Source organism: Artibeus jamaicensis, unplaced genomic scaffold (genome assembly GCF_021234435.1).
Source record: "Artibeus jamaicensis isolate MK-2021 breed Jamaican fruit bat unplaced genomic scaffold, CSHL_Jam_final contig_387, whole genome shotgun sequence".
NCBI lineage: Eukaryota > Metazoa > Chordata > Mammalia > Chiroptera > Phyllostomidae > Artibeus > Artibeus jamaicensis.
The window spans coordinates 30,112,673-30,135,866 of NW_026521812.1; the positions used below are offsets into that span (position 1 = coordinate 30,112,673).

The 23,194-nt window shown below is 36.8% G+C and overlaps 2 protein-coding genes across 6 annotated transcripts in view; one reads left to right on the forward strand and one right to left on the reverse strand.

The window, feature by feature from the left end:
• Positions 1-7,566, forward strand: part of CCNC (cyclin C) — a 28,607-nt gene extending 21,041 nt beyond the window's left edge. For 3 of the 5 annotated variants that reach the window (XM_037145470.2, XM_053664784.1, XM_053664782.1), the window contains 4 exons: positions 431-498; positions 3,738-3,817; positions 4,750-4,868; positions 6,331-7,566. In XM_037145470.2, the coding sequence (XP_037001365.1) occupies positions 431-498; positions 3,738-3,817; positions 4,750-4,868; positions 6,331-6,385 (322 nt within the window). In that variant the 3' untranslated portion in view covers positions 6,386-7,566. Of the gene's footprint in view, positions 1-430; positions 499-3,737; positions 3,818-4,749; positions 4,869-5,693; positions 6,156-6,330 lie in introns of those variants that run through there. The other 2 variants (XM_037145471.2, XM_053664783.1) reach the window with 1 other exon arrangement.
• A 499-nt stretch (positions 7,567-8,065) lies between these two features.
• TSTD3 (thiosulfate sulfurtransferase like domain containing 3) lies at positions 8,066-21,720 on the reverse strand. Its single transcript, XM_053664785.1, is given in 6 exon segments — positions 8,066-12,263; positions 12,603-12,762; positions 12,871-13,044; positions 15,870-15,893; positions 15,896-15,987; positions 21,659-21,720. Coding segments are annotated over 5 exon segments (501 nt in total). The 5' UTR covers positions 15,966-15,987; positions 21,659-21,720; the 3' UTR covers positions 8,066-12,190.
• Positions 21,721-23,194: the final 1,474 nt, after the last annotated feature.

A 23,194-nucleotide genomic window follows, 5' to 3' on the forward strand; every position in this document is an offset into this window, starting at 1 on the left:
ATATTTCCATTCAAGTTGATTATTATGAAAAACAGACTGTTTACATGAGGAGACAATTTATCTTTAAAATTATCAGAATACTTTTTGGTGATATTCAACATACATATTAATCCATTGTCTGATTTCTGGTTTCCTGTCTGATTTTCTAATTTTTGACAAATTAGAAAAAAAATCTGTTTAAAATTTATTACAAGGTTTGAAATTTTAAAACATTTAGCTATAATTTTATTCATTAAAATACACTTATTTATTGAATCATTTATGTACCCATCTTTTTCCCTTGACGTTTTCACCTTTATATCTGTGCTTCAGTAATAGAGAAGAGAAATAATATGTAGAAAGATGGGAAATACAACCCTTTCTGGAGCAAAATGTACAATCAGATGAGGTAGTTCTGCTTTCAGTAATAATATGATTTACATTTCTATAGGAGGATAGTGAATGATACCTACAGAACGGACCTTTGCCTACTGTATCCTCCTTTCATGATAGCTTTAGGTATGTAAGTGTGGCTTACCTTTACTAGTGAAATTGTCATAAACCTATTTAGGTCACCCTAAAAGAAACTTCACCCTGTTGTACTTGGTGTTTTTATGTTTCATAAAGTAATTTACTAATCCTTGCATGTGAGCTTTCAATAATATGAACTGCAACTATCACAAATCAGGATTATTATACTTCTATTCCCCCTTTTTGGTAAGTTTTACCATAAAACTTACCTTTTTTGGTATTTTTTTCAAAAATTGTTTGAAATAATTTAAACAAGTGTTTAGGGGGAGAAGTTCAGAATTAAGCCTGCTAGTATTAGTTGTTACTTATATGAAATAACTTAGTCCTTCCTTCATGAGTCTAATAAAAGTCCTCGGAGGTTGAGTAAAAGAGCCTCTGAGGTCCTTATTGCACTTTTGGTGGGAGAAGTTAGCTACCATTCTGTTATCTGTAGAAGGCAGTACTATAATGGGTTAGAACATGGTCTTTGGAATCACGTGATCCTAGGTTTAAACTTTGCTTCCTTTATAATTGGAGGGAAGTTATCTAAACTTTCTGATTTTGTTTTCTTGATTCTAAAATGTGGGGGATACTAACAAGTTCATACAGAGTTGTTAATTAAATGAGATACCTTGTAGAGCACCAGATATTTTCTGCCATATATTAGGCACTTAATACTTTGAGGGGGGCACTTACTACTTTTCATTCCTGTTCTTTTTCTCTGTTGGTATCCATGATTCTATCCTCTTGATCCCTCTCCCCCATATTTTACCAGTCCAAACTTACAGTTTTTTTTTTCAATTAGTCCTTATATGTTAATATTTCTTATCTTTACATTAGGGGTGGTGCATGAGTTATACTTTTGTCGTACTGGGGGCTCCATGAAAGCACAATATTTGGAAGGATTCTGAAGTGGCATCTGGGTTCAATGGGAAGGAATGCTGGGATCTTCACGGACAGGAAAGAGGGAATATCAGGCCATGTGCCACATCTTTGCCATTTCTCCTGTCTCCATTCTTCCTGGGTAGTCTCATTGAGGTCCATGGCTTCGATTTCTTAGATTTTGAAACGTTTAAGTTTCTTCATTTAACCAACATCTTGCTCCTGAGCAGTTCTATATGTCCTTCTGCCTTGGCATCTCACTGGCACCTCAGACTCATGAACAGGACTGAGCATACTACTTTGCCCCAAGACGCTCTCCTTTTAACGTCTATACTAGCTTGGTGCATAGCAGTAGTTAGTGACTATTTGGGAACAGAGCAGTTTGCCTCTTTCATCTCCCTCGGTTCCTCCATCTAGTTAGTAACCAACACCTATTGTTGAATATTAGTAACCAATACCTTTAATAATCTCATAGCCATCATCTTATTTCTGTTCCGGTTACCACAATAGTCTACTTCCTGACCAATAGGCCTCCAGCATCCCTGTTCTTAGAGAGCCAATCTATCCTTCACACTTGAGCTAGGCTAGTGGTTCTCAACGAGAGATAATTGTTCCTTGGGATATTTGGCAGTGGTTTTGGTTGTCAACGCAATGATGAATGCCACTGGCATCTAGTGGGTAGAAGCCAGGGATGCTACTAAGTATCTAAATAGTATACTAGCCAGTCTCAAAGAGTTGCCCAGCCCACAATGTCAGCAGCGCCAAGGTAGAGACACTGTGATCCATAATTTGCCTCCCAATTAAAACTTTTAAAAGCTTCTGTTAATTTTTGGATAAAGTCTGTAGCTTCTTTTTACCATTTATGTGCATACCACTCTCTGTTCCCACTCTCACCATCTTTTTTTAAGACGTGGCTTGGATTTCACCTTTCTAGGAACAGTGTCACCTCAGCAAAACTCCCGTTATCATCTCATGCTGGGTTTAGGATGTCTCTTCGATCGCTAATGTATTCTACATAAGCCCTTATCATGGTGTTTTCCATTGTGTTTTAATTACCTATGATAATTTGAGACTTTTTGCCTCTAAATCCTTCCTGGACATAGGCTGTACTTTATGGCTTTGTTTGACTTGGGGCAGCCTCTGCGTCAGTTCACATTTGAATCACTGTTTGCCTAGAATGTCATCCTTAGCAAAGTCATATGTGTGACCACATAAGGGAGCATAACTTAACAAGCTGGTGTGGGATCAGGATAGTCAAGCTGCTCAGTAGGAATTATATTGGGCAAAATTATGATGTAGATTGTTGTCTTTGAACATTTTTACTATCTTTGTGAGTTGTATATAGTTATATATGGTGTATTACATTTTTTCTAAGCTCTATTATTACAACACAGTACTAGTTGTCCAATTTTCACATAGTTTGATACACTAATAACTTTTTTAAAAGATTTATTTATTTTTAGACAGAGGGGGAGGGTGGGAGAGAGGGAAACATCAATGCATGGTTGCCTCTCGTGCACCCCGCTACTGGAGACCTGGCCCACAACCCAGGCATGTGCCCTGACTGGGAATCGAACTGGCGACCTTTTGGTTAGCAGGCCAGCATTTGATGCAATGAGCCATACCAGCCAGGGCTGACATACTAATAACTTCATAAAGCAGAGGAAATGAACACTACTTGTAGTTGAAATATCAAAACATAGTCAGTACTGTTGAAATTTATCAGTGTATCAATTTGCTGGGGTTTTTGTTTTGTTTTCCCATTACACCGACTTCTGGTTAATTTTTTTTAAATCTTTACCCAAGGACATTTTTTCATTGTTTTCAGAGAGAGAGAGACATGGATGTGAGAGAAAAACATTGATTGGTTGCCTTCTCCTGTGTGGTCCCCCCAAACCCAACCAGGGACGGAACCCACAACCTGGGTATGTGCTCTGACTGGGAATTGAACCTGTGACCTTTTGGTCTCTGGGACGATGCTCCAACCAACTGAGCCACACCGGCCAGGGCTCTGATTACATTTTAAACCACTATCTTGTATCACTGTTGGAAGATCACTTCTCTGCTTCGTTATTCTCATTGGATTTTATTCCCTCTCTAACATGCCTTGATTCTCAAGGCAACTGCACTATGCCTAGCACACAGTGAGGAGCTGGAGATGTCAAAAACTTTAATATAGTCTAGTAATTTTTTTCTTTATATAAGATGGAATAGTCAGTGATAACTATTATATGACCCTATGCAGTTTTTAAAAAGAATATTGGAAAATATACATGAAAAATTTCAGCGAAAATTTTATCTTTGGTTTGAGTCCACATATTACATGTTTGTAATTAAATGTGGGCCTTTGTCTCTTTTCTTTCCAGCTTGCCTACACGTAGCCTGTGTTGTACAGCAGAAAGATGCCAGACAGTGGTTTGCTGAGCTTTCTGTGGATATGGAGAAGGTATTCTTGAAAATTCCCTTAGTGGAATTTAAACTTGAACATTTAAAAGTTAATGTCATATTTACTTATCATGAGCCTAAAAAATCTTAAGATGTCTACGAGACTAAAAAGATTTTTGGTAAAAAAAATAAATAAATATGTTTGACAAGAAGAGTTGATATTGACTGTTCAGGTGCTACTTCTTTTTTTGGGTTAGCTTAAACAGAATGGTAAACTTTTCATTTGATCAGTTGAAGAGCAGCCTCTAAATTTCAGGATTATTTTAAAAGCTACCTAGTGATCACTAAATACTACCATAAACTTCTGAGATAAAGCCTATCTCCTGACAAAATGGTTTTTGCCCTTTTTCCTATCTTTTCTGCTGAAATGTTGTTGATAGCATTAAAATCAATCCAGGGTTAGGTCTATTCACATGAGGAAGAAAGGACTAATTTGGAAACTGGATATGACACATTTGTAGCTGTCAGTTTTTTTAGTTCCTTGTTTACAGTAGTCAATAGAATTAAGATGTCTTTTGTGTACTACCTCCCATTAAATTGTTTGAAACAATTGTTTTTGGAGAGCATACTGTACAGTGGTGAACTGCATGATTTAGACCTCTGTTCCTAGTACCTCATTATTTTGCTTTGCTTTAGATACCAGCAGATAGAAGGAAACTAGCATCAGAGAGATGAATAAGGATTAACAAGGCATACACCTTAACACAGGAGAGGCTAGAAGGAAAAGCCTCTTAAATAGCACAAGCTTAAATATCAGTGTGGTAAAAATACTGCTCTCACATTTACCCGGATTGTCAAGCCTGAATACTTAATGATGGAGACTCTTGGTCTTTTCACTGTTTTCTGAGGGATGCCTAATATGTGATGTGTATCTTTATATACTAAATGCTGCTTGATACTGTCTTTGAGAGCTTTTCAAATATTTTCTTCTAGATTTTGGAAATAATCAGGGTTATTTTAAAACTATATGAACAGTGGAAGAATTTTGATGAGAGAAAAGAGATGGCAACTATTCTTAGTAAGATGCCGAAACCAAAACCTCCTCCAAACAGGTACTTTGTGGACTTTAATTTTCTATTCCATTTAATTATATATTTCATTTGCATTGTCACATTTTTTTCATAGATTATATTGTTTTGGGTTTTTTTGCTTAAAGTTTCTTCTAGAACCTCATAATACTTACAAAATTTTAATTTTTAAAAAATTTGTGACTTGATAGATTGAGAATGTCTCATTTGAAAAAATTAATTGGATTATCTGTATAGTAACTTTTCCTAATGCAGTGGCAGGTCTATTACAGGTATCCCTCAACATATGGCTATATAGTATACATAAATTTAAATAGGACAGTATTAGGCCAGTTTATTAGAAATTCAGAGATAAAGAATTCTGTAGTGTTCCTGTCACTGGGACTCTATGCCATCTTCCACCCCTCCCCCACTACCGGCTATTATCCTGTTTTATAAATTCCAGTAGCAGTTTTCAAAAACTTAGATTATTAATTTGATATTGTAAGGATAAAGAATTTTGCCTTTTGAGTGACCCAGTATGGTCCATGGTACCCAATAATAAGATTTTGCTAAATATGAAGCACTTGTGCCAAGGGAGTTTTTGTGGTTTTAGTAGGATCTGTTCATGTAGTGCAGTGGTTGTTAGCTTCCACTGTGTGTCAGATCGTTTGGGGTAGGGAAACAGCGTCAAAAGGAAAGTAAAGAAATATTGCCTATCTTAATTAACTTATACTTAATTTATAAAACATTGAAATAGATTTGTAGATCTGATATGTTAATGTCACTGTTAGGAAAAATAAATACTTATACAAGGAGCTGTTCTAAAACAGTCATTCAAACAGCTACCTTTGGATGCATTTTTTGCAGAAATTCCCTGAGTGATTCTCCACTAGTGGCAGGGCCTGAAGCTGCAAGATGAGGATGGACAAGATAAGGCAATAACCCTATTGCCACAGTTCCTGGTATTTTCAGTTTTAGTTACTTTTATTTTAAATATTCAGCATTTCCCAGGAAATTACCATATTTCTGATTTATAAAGGTTTGCTATATTTACATAAGATTTTAGTATGCCTTTGAACAATAATTTTTTGGGAAGAACACTTCTTGATTTTCATAACTGGTTAATAGGAATACGATTTTATATGTAAGATTTAATTTTATAGGAGATTTGTTCAGAAGCTCTAATCTATATGTTGAGTGATACCTGTAATGACAATGAAATCCCATACCATAATTTAAATTTTTTTTAGTGTATATGGATACTAATTTTCAAAAAGCTTGTTATGTATGAGGATACTAAGTTACATAAGAATAAAAATATAAAACCAAGTATTAGTCTTCTGGATTTTAATTTTTCCATATCTGTGTCTTAAAATTGTGAGTGTGTTTGTTTTTGTAAATTTGTACCACAGAATAACTAACTTTAAAAATTAGTAGGTGTATCAGGGTATTGAAAATGAGTCTTTTAATTGGTATAAAATCTCTTTCTTCCCCACTTACACAGTGAAGGAGAGCAGGGTCCAAATGGAAGTCAGAATTCTAGCTACAGCCAATCTTAAAACATTCCGAAGAATTCCGTAGTGGACCAGTTGGAAATAAACCATTGGACAGATTTCAGTAATGTCTTCAATGGAACACAAATGAAAACGAATAGCTTGTTTCTGTCAAGCATATTGGGAAGTGATTTTATTTTTGCAAAATAAGTTTTTCCTTACCTAATTTGATTCTAGTACATAATTGATTAAAGTATCTTGATTATAAAAGTTTGGAAAGGTTCTAAGGGGACCTATAGACATTTCAAAATTAATAGTTTTTGATTAGTATTATTTTTCTTAATTTGGATAATAGAAATTGTAGCTTTTTATTAAGCCAGGAAACATGGAGCATAATTTGTGTAAAATTATCTTTGGTCATTGAAGGACCAAAAAAAAAAGGACATAAAAAGTGAAATATATGAGGGTTTTTTTCCCCTCCTTAAGTTAAACTTTAAAACTGTATTTAAGGAATCAAATCTTACAAAATCCTGGAAGATTTTGGTAATGATGTTGATAATTTCAGGGAAATTAATCAAGTACCTATTGATTTTAAAATGTATTTTATTCAGTAGTTTTAGTATCTTGCCATGGAAGATACTAGCCCAGCCTAGCAGGAAAGTGCAATATGTATAGCATACTTTGACGTTTAAAAAGTTATTAATTCTGTAACCATTTTGAAATGCTGGGCAAATTTTTTTAAAAACCTACATGAAGTCATTTGCATTTGATTCACAGTTAAATGAGGCATTTAGAAGGCTAATTGGATAAAACATAGTATGGTTGAAATTTGGTAACATTTTAATGTTAATTTTTACTCTACTGTGAAAAGTTTTTTATATGACATACACACACTAGTTTATTTTTGTGTCTTAGTGTGGATTTACAAATTTATTACAGGTATCCTGAGCCAGGGACACAATCAGGTTTCAGGCCAGTTTGATACTGGCTACTCTTAATTCTCATGAGCATAGGACTTAAGACTAAATGTTATGTCAGTGGGACTGTGCTGTCTGTGGAACTTAATAAATTAATCATTTTCTTCAGACTTGAAGGAGAGTGATAAATAAAATTTGGAGTCATAGGATATTGATGTACAATTTAAGGATTAAAAATTTTATAAGTCAATTGTGAACAATGAATTACAAAAGTAAATGTGGATTTCCTAGTATAAAATTGCAAGAATAAAAGTATGTTCTCCAGCCATATTGACTAGTGTCTTATTTATCTTATTAAATCTGCCTTATGTTTTTTTCTGAGAGTCCTTCTTCCTTTAGACAAGTATTAAAGCTTTTTGTAGTTTGTCAAGTGGGTAATTTCAAGTAGTTTAAAAGCAGACTTAGAGCTCTGCTTCCTTGTGGAAAGTAGCAGAGAAACTGGGGAAAGAGATTATGTATAAAATCAGTACCAATGACAAATACAGGTCTCCTAGGCTCATGGTCAGGATAAGAAATGAGAAAAAAACTTTCCTCAGGTCTGAAGGAAGTGAGATTGGGCTTGGGTTGAACGAGCAGAGTGATTGTATATCATAATCATTGAGTTAACCCTAATTTTTCATTTAAGATATTGTTTTAAAACTTTTACTTTGGAAATTAATGCATATGACTTAGAGTTTTATTTCCAACGTCTTACAGAAATTTAAATCAACATATATAGAGTAGATAAAATAGTGTAATAAACCTCCACATACCAGTTATCCAACTCCAACAGTTTTCATGGCCAATTTTATTTCTTCTAAATTCTCACCCACTTCCCCCAACATGCATATCATTTTAAAGCAAATCCAAGATATCATTTCATCCATAGTTATTTCAGTATGTATTCCTCAAAGATAATTGCTCTATAAGAGAAAACTATAAAAGTATTATTGTACCTAAATAAGAATTTGTCATAACAATTTTGTAATACCAAATACTCAGTGTTAAAATTTTCTGCTATCTCTTAAATAATAAGAAATATAGTTAAATAATTCTAGTCAGGATCTAAATGAGGACCATACATTGTAATTCACTAATAAATCTTTTAAGTCTTCTAAAATTCATAGATTCTATCTTCATCTCACTTTTAAAATCCTTTTAAATCCTTTTTGGAGAATTTTAAAGTTCAACATCATATTCTGAAGCTTTTTTCTTGGGATGGGTCCGTTTTTTCTAGAGAGGAAGCTTCTAGCTTTCTGTCTGAGTGGGGTATGAACTGAGGGGCTGTCAGTTCTTGGAGACAGGTAAGGCCGGGGACTAGGTATCATTGTTCAGTATTCAGTTTCTCTTTATCTTCTATTTTCAGTAAGGGATCTCATTGTCATTCCTGCCCTCAGATGTTCAGCTGCAAGTTTCACCTGCCTTCTTTACCCATTAATGCTAAGTGAATGCAAAATATCATGTGCCTATAAACAAGTACCATATTGTAAGGATTCACACAGGAAATATTATCCCCATCTGGATACACTTTATCCAGATTCTACCATTACCATTCTTTATGAAAATTTCTCTCTTTCCCCTTTCCCTTCTTATTTTGCTTCTGGAGAATGTTGAAACACAGAAAAGAAGTAGTAACAAAATCACATTTTTTCACTAATAAACTGCTGCCCTTTTAGACACTGAAAAGTAATTGTTGCTGGATGGTAGAAGAAGCATTTAATTTTCCACTTGTCCTTAATAATACAAATTTCTCACCAATTAGCTGTTGATCCTACCTCCATCCAGTATTTCTATGGTATATACATACTAAATAGCAAAAGGGTGCATTATCACAGAATCCAAGAGACCTCACTAAGATCATGAGGCCCATAAGAAAGAAATGTGAATGAAGGAAACCCGAGATACTTCAGTTAATGCAGAACTCTTGAGATTGTCCACTGTTGACACTTTTTCTGTCACATTTCTAAAACTTTGATAATGCAAAGGTAATCAAAAGCAGTATCCTCCCATCATTAAAACAAAATGGCCACTTAAATATGTTAAATAATATGCTATATTTTTGTGTTTTGAGTTATCTGATACCACAGACCTTACTGGTGATTTTTACTCTTGAGTTTTATTGTAAAAGTCAGTGCAGTTTCAGGTATATAATTGTTAAGTTTTTATTTCAGAAAAACTGACAACTAAATTTTTTACCAGTTTAATCTAATATAGTAAATAAATTATTCTAATTAATTTATTAGCCCTTAGTTTTTAAAAAAGATACAAGTACAATTATATTTGGGTATAGGATACCCAAACAGGATACATTATTTATCATAGTTTTTTTCTTAGAAGAGTACCAGGAATCCAAAGGTATAATTGTATGAACTGGTATGTCTCTTAAGTTGAGGATATGCCCTAAAGCCTATGTTCTTTCTCCAGAAGAAGCCATTATGAATTTTGTATTTATTTTCCTAACTTATTTGTTATGCATATACACAAAAATAATAAATGGCATTTTGCTTGTTTTCAAATTCTTGTATATGTTTCTGAAATTTGCTTTTTCAATACTGTGAGAGTCATCCATGTTAATATGTGTATTTCAGTTTTTTCATTTTTTTAACCCTCAGCTGTGGCTAATCCATTAAACTTACCTACTGTCATCTGTTGGATTTTAAATTCTGGAATTTCTATTTGATACATTTTTGTAGTTCCCATTCCTGTGATAAACTTTTCTGTTTTATCATGTTATTGAATATATAAACCAGTTATGTTAAAGTGGTTGAAGACTCCAATATGTAGCTCTTTTGTGGAGCTTTTTCTGTTATCTTTTTTCTTTTATTTTTCAATCATGAGGTCCTATTGATTGCTATTTCTAGTAAGATTTGATAGAATTCTGAACACTGATATGAAAAACTTTATCATTTGTGTTTCTGACTCAGGGGTGGGCCAAATCCCACCTGCCACCAGTTTGGGGCTGATCTTTTGATCTGATTTAATGGTTGAAAAATAAAAATATTTGGCAATACATGAAACTTATACAAAATTCAAATCTAAGTAACCATAAATAGTTTTATTGGAATAACAGCCACACTCCCATTTATGTATGGTCCTATGGCTGCTTTTGTGCTGCAGTAGCAGTTGATTAATAGAGACTTTATGGCAACTGAAAATATTTACTGTTGCCAACCCCTGCTGTAGCTAGACAAGTGGTATCTTTGTCCAAGAGAGGATTTACTTCTGGTAGGCCTGTAAGGGTATCAAGATCACCTGTATCCATTCAGGCATTTAGATGATTCAAAGCTGGCCTTACCTTTTTTACAAGGATTGGTCAGTTTCTGGTTCACCTCTACTTCTACAGTAAGCTTTTCAGGGGTTCCAATTATACTATATAAAAGCCTGGTGTATTTAACCCAGATTCCCGTTCCTTGATAGGTTCAGTAATTCAACAGTGGCTCATTCTGTACAGCTTTTCTTCTCCCCAGATCTGCCTTTAAACAGATTATTTATTTATATATATATATATATATATATATATGCACATATATACACACAAATATTGTTTATATGTAATATTGTTTAATATTAGAGGAAATATATGAAAGCAGCGAGGATATGAAAAGGCACAATCTCACAGAGAAGGAAAGCTGTAGAGGATGAAGCAACACTGAAGTGTGTGTGTGCACATTACATACATGGATTTCCCAGCTTTTCTAGTTCTCATAAGGAGTTTGCTGTGCTAGAAACTTGATTGACATTATCAGAAAGATAAGCTCAATGTGATCACATCACATCCCTACTCCAGATTCTCTAATAGCTAATCTATATCCTTTAGGACAAACCAAGTTCTCATAGTCACTTGCTAGGCCTTACAGGATCTGGATGACAGACAGATGGGTCCGAAGAGGTACAGATGGAAGAAAGCATGGATTTGTTTACCACCCGGGCACCAGCACACTAACAAGTAAGACATTCCAAAGGAAAATACTCGTGCTAGTGGTTAAGGTTCTTTTCCCTGTTTTTTATTATTTTAATTTATATAATAGAAAATGCATTTTTAACTGTCCACTTAAATGAGTTTTGATAAATGTATAGACCTGTGAACCACAGGGCATTTCTATGACCCCAGAAATAGCCCTCCTTACCTTTCCAGTTAATCTCCTTCACTCAACAGGAGCAATCACTGTTCTGATTTTGATCCCTATAGATCATATTAATTTTTAAAGATATTTTATTTATTTTTAGAGAGGGGAAGAGAGGGAGAAACATCAGTGTGTGATTGCCCCTTGTGTACCCCCAACTGGGGATCTGGCCTGCAACCCAGGCATGTGCCCTGACCAGCAACCCTTTGGTTCTCAGGCCTGTGCTCAATCCACAAAGCTACACCACAAAGCTACACAGTCAGGGCCAAATCATAATTTTTAAATTGAAAGTTATATCACTACCATGCTGGTCACAACATTACCATTAGTCTTTGGATACTGGAATTTTCATCGGTATTTCATCTACTTAGAAGGATCCCAGATTCTTGGTGTTTTAATGTCAAGTCCATTTATTAATCTGGCCTAACTCATAGCCTCTAGTGGATAGAAAATATACTAACACAAATGGTCATACATGATTAGGAAATACAAGTAACCTGGTGTTTTGGAATAGTATTGAACTAAACTGTTTAAAAATTAATTCCTGGAATCCCAACCCTTACATATCTATGGCAAGTCACAGTGTCTTGACCTTCAATAGCCTTTGCAAGTAGGCAGGGGAAGTGATGTTCTCAATTTACAGTTGGGAAAAAGATTCGACAAATAATTGACTTATACAGAATCCTCTTCCCATTGGCCAGTGGTGCCAAGGCTAGATTTTTATTCTCTTGCTCGTTCCATTGTGCTGGGCTGCACACACGCAAGGAAAAATCAAGCTCGTGTTCCAAAATTCAGTTTCCTTGTTTCTTCTCTGAATATTCGTAGGATGCCCATTCCTTCCATCCTCCAGCATAGTGTTTGGCACTGAAAACATACATCAAACAGTGCTGTAAACATTTTCTCCTGCTTTATAACACAAGGTTGATAGAAACTTTATGAACTTCAGAGATTTAGAGATGTGGCTACTCACCATACTATTGAGAGATTTAAAGATTGTTAGGTTAATATTTAAATAGGCTACTATTTGGCCTATTTAAAAGATTGTGTTACTTTTGAGTAGTATGAAAAGAGAGAGCCTCTTAATCTGGCTATACTGCCATTACTGACAGTAATTATAAGTTTTTCAGTATTCCAGCAAAAGTGTAGTACATATGAAACCTTGCAATACATTCTTGAATCCATTTTTATGCTTCATCAATGTACCTGTTAAAGCCCAGAGATACTGCTGTATCCAGAGCCGCCTTGCTTCTCACTCCAGCTAAACAAGAAAACACTAGATCATCAGATTTGGATGGCTTCACTTCATTATACTTCTCTTTGAAGTGTTCTGGGTTCATCTGTAGAGCTTCACCTACCTCACCCACTGGAAAAAAAAAATGTAAAGACTCCCAGTTAAATTTTATCTATAGTAAATTGTCTGAATATATATACTTTTTTCGTAATGAATCAGTTTAAGACACATATAACTTACATGGTATATTGACAGACCCGGGGATTTTTCCATACTCGAGAATTTCCCATGTCTCTCTAACATCAATTAACATAATTTTTTTGGAATTCAAGAGGTTTTTAAGTTCCTTATAAGTGACATCTTTAAAAACAGAAGTACAAACATTGTGGTGGTTTCCTTTTATTGAGTTTGAACCTGGAAAAAATAAATAATATAGCACCTTCAAAACAGTATCACTATTAATATCTGCAAAGAGAAGGCTGAAGGAATTTTCCCCTAGCCAGCTAACTATACTTGATCTTTCAACTTTACTAAACTGTAGTCGACGTATATATTTTGCAGTCGGACTGAGCAGGAGGATGCGATGCAGCCCTCTCCTCCCGCCCTGTGTGCTTAATGGCTGGCTTTGTGCCAGCCTGTATTCTACCCTCTCCAAGCCCCTTCACTGGAGTGAATTTGTAAATACACATAAAGCATTTGTTGAGTGAATTGTGCAAATATGTAAATCTTACCATGATCTAAAGTTACAATAAACTTTTTTATTAAGAAAATTTAAATTTCATTTCCCCTTACAAGCAAAGATAATAAGCCATATGATATGAGGACCTTACAGTTGAAAGCACTTGTAAGTACTTAATGGTGCTTTTTCGTTAAATAATTGCTAACACAATAGGCTAATGAGTCAATAACCATAAAACAAAATAAATACACTAAGGATATAATTGAATGAGTGGGGAAAAGGGATTGTTTACTGATAAATGTAGAAGGAATGATGGAAATACCATCATCATTGGGTAAATACCCCAGTAATAACTGTTGCAGCAAAAACCATTGATACTAGAGTTAGTAGATGAAAGTATGTTGAGAAACGGGATAGTATCCCTCAAGAGATACTTATTATACAAAAGGAGACACCTGGAAGATACCACTAACCAGTTATTCAAAGGTCACTAGTAATAAGGTATGTCGACAATATGTACTTGATAGGATGCCCTGAGGACAGCACACCACTTCTTTTGTATCCTTGCCAAAAATGCATACCCCGAATCTAATCAGAATAAAATCTCCAACCAGCCCATAGAATAACCAGTACTCTTAACAGTGTCACTCATGCCCTGGTAGGTGTGGCTCAGGGGGTTGAGTGCCGGCTTGTGAACCAAAAGGTTGCGAGTTTGATTCCCAGTCTAGGGTACATGCCTGGGTTGCCAGCCAGGTCCCCAGTAGGGGGCATGCGAGAGGCAAGCACACATTGATGTTTCTCTCCCTTCCCCTTTCTAAAAGTAAATAAATAAAACATTTAAAAAAAGAAAGCCTATACCATGGAATTTTAACTGTTCAAATACCTATGCTTTATAAATAAAGGCTAAAGGTAAATACACTAAAAAACAGTGTCAGTCATGAAAGACAGAGTGTGGAACTGTCACAGACTGAAGCAAAGGAGCTGTAACAACTTCATACAAATGTTGGATCTTGGATTGGGTCTGGGACTATAAGAAGCATCAGTGAGGAAGCTGATGGGTTGGGTTTTTTTTTTTTTTTTTTTAAGATTTTATGTATTTTTTAGAAAGGGGGGAGGGAGGGAGAAAGGGGGGAGAGAAACATCGATAGGTTGCCTCTCACGGGCCCACAACCAGGGACCTGACCCGCAGCCCAGGCAGTGCCCTGACAAATCCAACTGGTGACCTTTCGTTTGCAGGCCAGTGCTCAGTCTGCTGAGCCGCACCGGCCAGCGCATAAGACTGGTGGAAGTTAAATCAGGTCTCTGGGTTGGGTAGTGGTATCATGTCAAAATCAATTTCCTGGTTTCAATGATTATACCAGGTAAGATGTTTATAGAAAGAAGTTGGGTAAAAATAAAAGAAACTATTTTACCTTTGCAACTTTTCTATAGGTCTAAAATTATATTTTAAAAAGTGAAAGGAAACAAATTTTAATTAAAAGCAAAGTTAGTGTTCATATTTCACAACAAAATGCCCACTATAAGGTAAATAGTGCTTCAAATGTTTGAAATATTAAGTATAATGTGAACCTGTGTTAAGTAAAGCTGACATAAGGAGTTTCAAAGGTCTAAGTCCAGAAACAGACCCACAATGTACCGTCTATGGTAACTCAGTATCTGATAACAGTAATATTTCAAATTTATGGGGGAATTATGCAGTTATGTGTCACTCAACAGTGGGGTATGTTCTAGGAAATGCGCCACGAAGCGATTTCGTCTTTGTGCGAACATGACAGACTGCACTTAACACAGACCTAGATGGTAGCTCCTACTACACACCTAGGCTCCAGGTACAGACTATTGCTCCCAGGCTCCAGACCTGTGCCGCATGTTACTGTACTGAATGCTACTGGCAAGTGTAACACAACGGTGAACATTTGAGTATCTAAACATAGAAATGGTACTATCAAATTATGGTATAAAAGATAAAACATGGTACACCTGTAGGGCACCTACCATGAATGGAGCTTGCGGGACTGGAAGTTGCTCTGGGTCAGTGAGTGAGCGGTGGGAGAATGTGAAGGCCCAGGACGTTACTGAGTACTACTGTAGACTTCATAACCACTGCGCACCGAGGCTACACCGAATTTATGTATCTATTTTTCCCCCAACAATTAATTAACCTTAGGTTGCTGTAGGTAACCCTTTTACTTTGTAAACTTTTTGATTTTTTAAAACTTGACTTTTTCTGTAATAACACTTAGCTTAAAACAAGCACATTGTACAGCTGTACAATTGTACATTTGTACAATGTACAAAAATATTTTCATATCCTTATTGTATAAGCTTTATCTATTTAAAAAATATTTACTTATTTTTTTACTTTTTAAATGTCTTTGTTGTTGTTAAAAACTAAGACATGAATACACATTAGCCTGGACCTATATAGGGTCAGGATCATCAATAATTGTCTTCCGCCTTCTCATCCTACTGGAAGGTCTTCAGGGACAATAACACACAGGGAACTGTCATCTCCTGTGATAACAATGCCTTCTTCTGCAACACCTCCCGAAAGACCCACCTGAGGCTTTTCTTGAGGCATCCCTTTTTCAGAAATATGCCCATGGTGGTTTGCTTGGTGTACTTTCTTCATTGTAGATTTTCTTTTAAAGCACATAATGCAACATGAACATTCTTCTCTGTTAATGAAAACATGTTGGTGTTGGTGTCCAGGTTCTCAAACTTTTTAAGGAGCTTGGTGAGGACTGCAAAGCTTCTGCTAAACCCTTCACTATGAATTTTTTTGGGATGGTTCTTCTTTTTCTTCTCCTGGAGTTTCTTTTTCTCTTGCCACTTCAGCTATGCATTCATGTTCTAGTTCCAACAACTCGCCGATCCATTCCTCAGCGTCAGCCTCATCTACACCCAAGTTAAAATCGTTTGCCATCTTAACCACAGCCTTGCTGATTTTTGCAACCTTCTTATCCTTGGCAATTCCTTTAAAGTCAGGCGCTGAACCATCACTAGGAGACAGGAATTTTTCAGCTCCATTCTAATCTCATGGGACTATCCTATATGCATATATGCAGGTTGTCACTGACCCAAACATAGCTTTGTATGTGGCACTGTATGTACCCAAAAGAATTGAAAACGGGTTTAGATAGATATTTATATGCCAGTGCTCATAGCAGCATTATTTACAATAGCCAAAAGGTGGATACAACCTGAGTGTTCATCAGTAGATAAATGGATTTAAAAATGTGGCATGTGCCTACAATGGGATATTCTTTAGCCATAAAAAGGAATAAAGTTCTGACATATACCACAAGATGAAACTACAACATTGAAAACATGCTGAGTGAAATAAGCCAGACACAAAAGGAGAATATTTTGTGATTCCACTCATATAGCAAGCCTAGAGCAGGTTAAATTCATAGAAAGAGAAAATAGGCTAGAGATTACCAGAGCACTGGAGGGAGCATAGGGAGGTACTGCTTAATAGGTACAGAGTTTCTGCTGGGGATGGTGAACATTTTTAGACATAGTGGTGATGATTGCATGACATTGTGAACATAGATAATGCTATTGACTTGTACACTCACAAATGATCAAAATGATACATTTTGTTAAATTTTACCATAAGTAAATTTTAAAAGTAAAAACACAGGCTTTCTCATCCTCTTCAGATTTTAAAAAGTTGGTTCACTTTTTGGTCAAGATTAGATCTTAAAACACCTGGAATCAAACTCTTTCTTTCAACTGTTTTGTGGATTCCCAGGATATAAAAGGCCAGCAGGTTGAATTCACACTTGTTAACTATTCCTCACTGTTAGGAACTAGAAAAGTATGGTAATTTAATAAATTACGTTAAACTTAAGATTGTGGCATTTAGCCACTGGGAAATATAATCACAGAATGTAGCCTGTGTAACTAAAGAAAAGATAGTTGTATCTTTCTTGCTAAAATTGACATTTAACTTTCTCTAATTCAGCTACATTCAGGGGTGCCGGGAAGAACAGGGCGTGTGATCAGCAGGGATGCTTTCCTTGCTTTTCCAGACTGAGCCAAAGCCTGAAGCAAGCATGTTTCCTTAAAGAGTCTCAGCTCCTCCAGGCCTCTCTTGGTATGAGCCTCTACTCCAAACTAATTCTTCCCTTAAAGCTATGGTGCGGTTCGTTGTTCTTTTGTACAACGAGGCCTCTAATTGTAAATTGACCACTTCATCTGGTGCTTACCCAAAGAAACGGTGATCTGTTCCTATACTGAAGAAAAACTGGATATTTGGGATTTACTCAAAGATCATGTGCAGTTCTCTTGAGGATTTCAAGAGTAATATACACGGTACCTGCTTTTTACCTTTTTTCTGCCTAATCTTTCAACAGACTTTAATTTTGCTACTTCTGCACCAGTAAATCTAACCATATCTGGGTTCTTCCTACAACCTACGTTATAGGACAGCCCACGCTATATTCGAGTCCAAACTCCTAAGTACAGGATACAATCCAAGCCTTTCAACCCACCTTACCAGCATAATTTATCAAACCTTACAATCTTCCTCACTCCTTCTCTGCCTCAATTATCCCACCTTCCAGCTACATCACAAGTACATTAAGTCCTGATTCTGGTGACTGCCACCAAGGGTACACCTCTAGACTGTGTGGCTCTGGTGGCCAGTAGGGCTTACACTTTCAGTCCCACAGGACTGTATACATTTGCATATTTTAAAAGCTGATGGTCTGGCACGCAGTCAGCCTGAGATCCACCCCTTTGGGACACTGACAGGTCTTGGCATATCCTCAACTACACTATTAAAGACATAATAGGCGGCTTGGCCAAGCACAAAGGTTTGAGAAACAACCAAGAGCTAAGGCAGTGTTGAATGACAAGGCTGAATGACAAAGCCACTCCTTCCAGCTTGAAGAGGGACTGTTTCATCTACTGTAGTCAGCACTTCCACTCTGGGTATTTATCCAAAGAAAACAAAGACACAAATTCAAACATATATTCACCTGCATTTCACTGCAGCATTACTTATAATAGCCAAGAAATATCCATCAATGTATAAATGAATAAAGAAACTGTGGTACACACCTACAATGGAATATTACCCAATCATAAAAAAGGAATACAATCTTGCCATTTGTGACAACATGGACAGACCCCCAGGGCATTATGCTAAGTGAAATAAGTCAGAAAGAGAAAAACAAATACTAGATGATGTCTCATGTGAAATCTTAAAAATGTATGTAAAAAACTCATCTATATGAAAAACAGATTGGTGTTTGCTAGATGTGGGTGGGGCTTCAACTACTGCAGGTAGGAGGAGGGGAGGAAAAACGTTAAGTTTTTTTTAGTTTAAATAAACTGAATAAAAAACTTTAAAATAAGGGAATTATCACCATTATATATACTTAAAAAAAGCAGATAATGGTCCTGGCTAGTATGGCTCAGTGGATTGAGTGCCGGCCTGTGAACCGAAGGGTTGCCAATTCGATTCCCAGTCACGGTGTGTGCTTGGGTTGCAGGCAGGTCCCCAATAGGGGGGGCACATGAGAGGCAACCACACACTGGTGTTTCTGTTCCTCTCTTTCTCCATCCTTTCCCATCTCTAAAAATACAGTACACGAAATCTTTAAATAAATACATAAATAGTGGAAAATAAAATCCTATCTCTGAGGCATCAGACCTGTTCTAACCCCCAGTATCTTCACCCTGATATCCACTATGAAATAGCCCTGGGTCAGTGGAGACAGGGCTGGGGTGAGTGTATTGATCTGATGACCCGATTCTCATAGGAGAGACTCCTAACACCACCTTTGCTCTCTTAACTCATTGCTCTGGTTCTTCCAACTTCAGTCGCCTTTGAATTTAAGTGGTTGTGAGGGACAGGAGGGTACCTGACCTTCCTGCATGTGTCATAGTTAACTCTGGTAGGTATTACTTGTGGACTTACTGGCTATGGGGTGAAATCAGTGCCTCATGGAATGACTTTGAAAGTCATAGGCCAAGAAATCCTAGCTTTAAAAAGAGAAAAACTCAGTATTTTCTCCTTCCATTTACATAAGGAACAGATGAACACAGAAGCCTTCTGTGAAGCACGGTGCTTGAGCAGAGGGGACGACGGTGCGCCCGTGGTGTCCTGCCACTTGTCCAGCTGTTTGAGCTGATGACTCTCAATCTCTAAAGTTTGTTTTTCTTGAGCCTAAGTTCCTGATCTTTAAAATAAATGTTATACTATTTCCAAGACTCTATCTGAGTACAATTTCTATAAATCTATAATTTTAAAACATTTTTGCCAAGAAAGGGGTGAATAGTAAAACACCTTTACATCAAAACTTATTATTACCCAGATATCAATATTTACCAGACATAATTAATTACCTTGAACTATATCAAACATATTAAACAAACATGGGTTGTAGCACAGAAAAAAAACACATGTGCCCTACCTACATTTTATAGTAGTAAGAGCAGGGGTTTTACAGTCTGATAAACCAGCTTTAATTCCTGGCTTGTCCACTTAGCTCTGTAATCCTGGACAGATTACCGTATTTTTAGGACTATAAAATGCACCTGGCCATAAGATGCACCTAGATTTTAGTGGAGAAAAATAGGAAAATAAAACTTTAAAGCAAAACGTGTGGTAAAATATTTAATAACCTGTGACTCTGCTCCACCACCCCCTCCACAGAGAGCCAGATAAGCTATATTCGGACTGTAAGATGCACCCTCATTTTCCTCCCAAATTAGGGGGGTGCATCTTATAGTTAGAAAAATATGGTACTTATACTCTCTGGGACTTGGTTTATTCCTTGTAAAATGGGAATAATCTTTTAGAGTTGCTGTGAGGTTTTCTTCAGGACTTATGCACTGTTTCTTCAGGAGGGAATAGTTTTCTCATTCATCTCTGCTTGGTACACTTGTTCCCTTCTTTAAGACCCAGTCAAATGCCACTTGTTACCACCTCTTTGATCCAACAGTCCCACTTCTGGGTATCTAGTCTAGTAAAATACTTGTACATATACATAAAGAGGCAGGTGTGATGATAATTATTGAAGATCTTTTTATAATAGCAAAAAATTGGAAACCAAAATGTTCATCAACAGAGGACTGAATAAATACACTGTGGTAATCCACACTATGGATATATGCAATGGTTAAGAGTTACATGTGTTGTCATGGAAAGCTTCTGAATACCTAAGTGAGAAAAAATTACAGAAAAAATGCACTGTAGATCATAATGTAATATAAATAATATATATATAATGTGAGCTATAACAGATTTTTATTATATATAATATATGTAGTATTTTATGTGCACATTTATTTATGTACACTTATAGAAAAGTGGAAGAATCGGTAACAAACTATATCTGGGGAGGAGAGTAGGATGGTGTATAAAGGAGACTTACAGTGTTCTATTGTTTATTTTCATATAGTAAAACGAAAAGGCACCTTTTCCCTAACTTTCTCCAACTCAGGCAGAGTCAGTTCTTCTTTCCATTGCAGTCTCACTAGACAGGGCTGTGTGTGGCGACTGTTTACTTGTGTCTATCTCCCCCCAAAATGGAAAAGAGAACTGCAGAGGCTGTATCCTCAACAGGAGGCCTGGCTGGTGAGACGCTTAATAAATGGTTGTTGAACAAAAGTAAAAATAAACAACGAAGAATCTGCACAGAAAAAAAAAGCACAACACACTACAGAGGATGTATCGACAGTTAAAATGAACACTTTGGAAGGGAAGAGGGTGAGACAGTGTTCCGCCAGTCCCCTGGCCTTGAATCCACAAATAACAGTTATTGCTGAACGAGCACGAAAGTAAAGAGAAAGGGCTGGAAGCTTGCTCTGAGTTCTGGACCTTATATCTCCACTGACTACCTTTCCTCCGTCTTCCCTTCAGCCGTTTGTAAAATTAGCGGTGTTACTTTTACAGCTTTAACACGCTATAATCCTAAATGAATGTTTCATCAAGCTATAAGCGCTGCTTCCTAGTGGGCCACAAGTGGAACTCGCCAGGCTGGGCTCGACATTACGTGCCTCCTGAGCAGGAGCTGGCCATCTGGCTTTCCCAGAGTCGAATATTCACCTTGGTTGCTCAATCAAGCACCACTACCTTTATAAATGCCTTCCTACACGAGCTCCCCGGAGCAGTGTTTACTGCGCTCCCGGCATCCCCCAGAGCAGCCTAAGACTCCGGTAACCCGGCAACCGCAGGAACAAGAACTGCAGGGCGCTACATCCCCGGTGCCGAGAGGAATGGGTTTGACCTTTAAGTGAAAGTCTAATGAAGCGAGCGCCCCAACCCATCCCATCCCTTCCCTGGGGACCGAAGTCAGGGCCCTTCCTCTCCCCAGGGACCGCCGAGCTCACCCCACAATGCAGCCTCCGCGGACCCGAGGATCACGCGGTGCATCCTTCCAAACAGCGACCTCTGCAGCATCATTACCAGCTCGCGCACGTCCTACTAGTGACCGTTTTCTCCCTTTGCTTCGTCTGTGCCCTGCTCCTCCCCCTGCTTCTCTTGCAGCTTCTCCCGCTCTTGGAGGTGCTCAAGCTCCTCCTGTTCCTCCTCCTCCACCCGCTGCCCTGGAGCAGTGTCAGACTCTTGGGCGCCCTCCAGCCTCGCGCCGGCCGAACCGGGTAATGCCACAAGGCTTAATCGCTGACCAAAACGTGCCCTGCTTTAACGTTTAAAATCTTTTGGAAAGCAACTAAGGATTGGCTTTCTTCTTCTTTCTTCTTTCTTCTTCTTCTTTCTTCTTCTTCTTTCTTCTTCTTCTTCTTCTTCTTCTTCTTCTTCTTCTTCTTCTTCTTCTTCTTCTTCTTCTTCTTCTTCTTCTTCTTCTTCTTCTTCTTCTTCTTTTTTTTTTTTTATTAAGGAGAGACAACGTTTGAAAGTAGAACGTAGTAAATATACCAAAAGATAACATTTAAAACTTTAAAGTAAACCCATTTCTCCAATTTGCTTTTTAATAGGATTCTAATACATTGGATTAAAGCAAACTACATGGATGCTCTTCTTAGAATTGCTCTGAACTCCAATAACTAGTTCAATTGATGCCCGTATTAGGGTAATCTCATACTGACATCTTTTCCTCACAATTTGATAATAACTTTGTCAGGGTGAGGTGCAATTATTTTTTAAAATGTAGTCTCCAACTGCTACTCTAACACATTACCACAAGTTTACTGTTTTAAAACAATACAAATTAATTATGTACAGTTCTGTAGGTCAGAAGTTTCATCTAGCTAAAATTAAGGTGTCATCAAGCTTGTATTCATTCTGAAGGCTCTGGGAGAGAATTTTTAAATTACTTTTCCCATCTACTAGAGGCTGTCTGCTCTCCTTGGCTAGCGGTTCCCTCCCCCATCTTCAAAGCCAGCAGTTTAACATCCTCAAATCTCTCTCTTTGATCTACTTCTGATCTCACATCCCCCTTTTTCCCTCTGATCCTCTTGCCTCCCTTTTATAAGGAGTTTTGTGATTAAACTGGAACCACTAAAATAATCCAGGATAATCTCCCATGTCAAGATTCTTAATGTAGTCCTATCTGCTAAGTCGTTTTGCCATGTAAGGTAAAATATTCACAGGTTTTGGGAATTGGAACACCTTGCGGGGCGCGTTGTTCAACCTATCATGTAAAGTTTCTTATTACCTTGTTTTAAATTTATTCTCAACTTGGTTTTTAAGCATAATAAAAGCTATATTTAATTGTAAATGCACTTACAGTGGGAAATTTAAAATTATTTTTCTAAGTGACATTATTAAAGTATGTGTCCAGGGAATAATTTAATTAAGCATGCATTTTAAATTGTTCAGTTTTCAATAATTTAATATTTAATAAAACCACTTCATATTTCTATACCAATGGCATCACATACAATTGTGTTTTTCCAAATAATTTT